General features: G+C 55.1%; 1 protein-coding gene across 1 annotated transcript in view; it reads left to right on the top strand.

Annotated features, from left to right (window-relative positions):
- The window catches only part of LOC113218351 (uncharacterized), a 191,687-nt gene that overhangs the window by 178,752 nt on the left and 10,141 nt on the right, over window positions 1–2,794 (top strand). Inside the window, exon 6 of the mRNA XM_052267492.1 lies at window positions 348–499. Within this exon, the coding sequence (XP_052123452.1) occupies window positions 348–499 (152 nt within the window). The remainder of the gene's footprint in view (window positions 1–347; window positions 500–2,794) is intronic.

Raw genomic sequence — 2,794 nt, 5'->3', positions numbered from 1 at the left:
TCTCTCTCTCTCTCTCTCTCTCTCTCTCTCTCTCTCTCTCTCTCTCTCTCTCTCGCACACACACCCACATAACACGTACAGCGCCGCAGCAGGCAATTAATTACCGCGGTCTACGATAAGTCAAAACGCGTATTTGACCCGCTCCCCCTCTCCCCCTCTCCTCGCCCCCCGCCTCTACCTCTTCCTTCTTTCTCTCACCCGTTCTCCATTTACTTGCTCTCTGCAAACACGAAGAATGAAAGACCTCACACACAGTGCGCGCGCTACTGCTGCGTTTTCCGTATTTAAACCTCGCGCGCGCCGAAGTAAAAGTAAACCTTGAAACCCTGCTGTCTGAACCTTTGCAGTCCGTCCGCTGGAGGTACGCATCATGAACAAGGAGCGCGCCCTGTCGGCGGAGCGGCGCTACGAGGTGGAGTGTCGGTCTGTGGGCTCCCGCCCCGAGCCAGTCATCACCTGGTGGAAGGGCTCCCGGCAGATGAAGAAGCTCGCCAAAAACGTAAGTGGATTGAGTATTTATTTCCGATCATACAAGCCTACATGTGATAGGGTTCGGAGTTCAAATTATAATACGGAATAAGACATGTTCTTAGAGAACCTTTGTTCAGAACCCTATCACATGTAGGCTTGTTTGATCGGAAATTTTACGGGAAATTCAATGGTGCATTCAAAAATTAAATTTCAGGGCTCGTTTGGAAAATATTCCACAAAAACTGAAATGTGCACCGCGTTATTATCTAGTGATCGACATGCGTCATTACGCAGTTTTCAGTGTGTTAAGCTACACGCCTACATTTTTAGAAAGCTAAAATATTTGTGTCAACTATTTTTTTTGGCTACGAGGCTAAATCATTAGTTCTCTTTATTAGTTATTGTATAGCTATCTAATATTTTTCCGGGTGCGACTTATCGCTGCCATTGCTCATTCTACGGCATTAGCGTTTGTTGACTGTAATCTCGGATGTCCCCTCCTCCCCCACCTGGCTGCGCCAGAGGCCAGGCGGGCGGGCTCGGCCCGGCTCGTCGTGCCTTTGCCATCTGCGCCCCGCGGCGGGCGGCGGCAGGCGGCGCGCCGGAGAGAATAAGTCATAAAGAAATGGACTCAAATCGATTTCACTTTCGCCCGGGCCGCGCCGTACTCCATGCCCGCCCCGCCTAATCTCTCGCCATCAGCCTCGATATCAGATTTTGCTCCCCTCCTCCACGAGTCCCGGAGCGAAGCGCTCGAACAGCACGGCTGCCGCGGCTGCGTCGGAGACATTCGCGTCATTCCAGGTCTTGCAGTCGGCGCAACACTATGTAAATTTCATTTTCGTTGCGCGGCGCAGCAGTTATTCGATAGTAGAAACCTCGAATTTCCGCTACGAAAGATCGAAATGAGATCTTTGTAAACTCATTAGACCTCGAAGTCGACTTTGCACTCCATCGCTTGTGAATTTTTCTACATCCAATCTGCGTACATCCCATCCCAGTTCGTAAACGTGTCCTTGGAAATTCCAAAGAGCTAACCAGATGAATAAATGATATCTACAACCGTGGGATTCGGGAAGACGACGAGAACGCGCCGTGATGGAAGAGAGGCTCAGAGCAGATTCAAGCGTCTCTGACTCTGTGTCTGAACAAACAGCATTATGATGTTGATGCAGAATCTGGTATTCAAACCCTGCGTCGTTCAGGGACAATTGAAGAAGTGGGCTGGATCGAATGGTTTCTAACACTCGTACTTGCAATAAGGGTTGTCGTGTAAGTGGCAGAGGAGAGCGGGAGAGTGGTTTCTTTCGTCTCTGTTCGCCTGCGGCGGTCGGAGGCGTCATACCGTGTCCCCAAATGCTCACCGTTCGCCAACTTTTGGCTAATCCCTCACATTGAGCTGCTCAAGAAGGAAGGGAAGGGGGCGTGGGGTGGCGATACAGTTTGCCCACCGGGTCCCCCCTGGCTCAGGAGGTCCGATGGCGCAGCTCCCCCGCGCGGAGTTGTTACGGCGAATACCTTTTCATGAGTTCCCCCGACCGATAATATAATAGATTTGGAAGTTGTTCGGCCGGGCCCAGCATCGCCCGGGCCTTGAACTTGGTTGGGGGTGCGGGGCGAGGGCGGGGTTGATGGCGAGCAGGTGCGCCGGCCCTCCATCCGCCGTCTCGGCCGCCCCGGATGGGAGGGTGTGCGAGAGAGAGGTTACCACGCTCCTGGCCGAGCTGCGCAGCGGGCGCGAGAGGGACGCCGACACACCGACTGACCTCACGGTATAACCGCATTCCTGGGCGCAGGAGACCGGGGGGGGTCGAACAGGTTTAACGGGAAAGTCATTAATGGGAAAGGGGTCGGACCCAGAGAGTCCAATCGCGTAGCCGGGGGGACGTGAGCGGGTGCCTACGGGCCGCAGCGCTATCAGTCTTATTAGACGACCGTTTGCCTTGTGAGCCGGGTACCGCCCGGGTGGTACACCGGGAAGGGTTTCCGGGGGGTGTCTTCCGAGGCGCTTTGTGGCGGCGCTGGTTCTTCTTCCCTCTGTCCCGAGAGGACGCGCACGTGCGGTCCCCGCGCGTGGCGTGGCCCGCAAGGAGGGCTCTCGCTCTCTCTACGCTCTTTTCTCCTGCGCTCTCCGCCTTTACTTTCGTCGCTCTCTCTCTCTCTCTCTCTCTCTCTCTCTCTCTCTCCTTTACCACACGCGGCGGCGGCGGCGGGGTCTCTACTCGCCGCTCCCGTTGTGGAGAGAGGTTTCGGCGAAGAGTGGAACTCATTTGGAGTTGTGATGGACTACCCCAAAAGGGGCCACCCCATGGCGCCCGCCGCC

The sequence above is a fragment of the Frankliniella occidentalis genome, unplaced genomic scaffold (assembly GCF_000697945.3).
Source record: "Frankliniella occidentalis isolate FOCC.00 unplaced genomic scaffold, Focc_3.1 Scaffold4, whole genome shotgun sequence".
NCBI lineage: Eukaryota > Metazoa > Arthropoda > Insecta > Thysanoptera > Thripidae > Frankliniella > Frankliniella occidentalis.
This window is presented reverse-complemented; position numbering and strand designations above follow the sequence as displayed.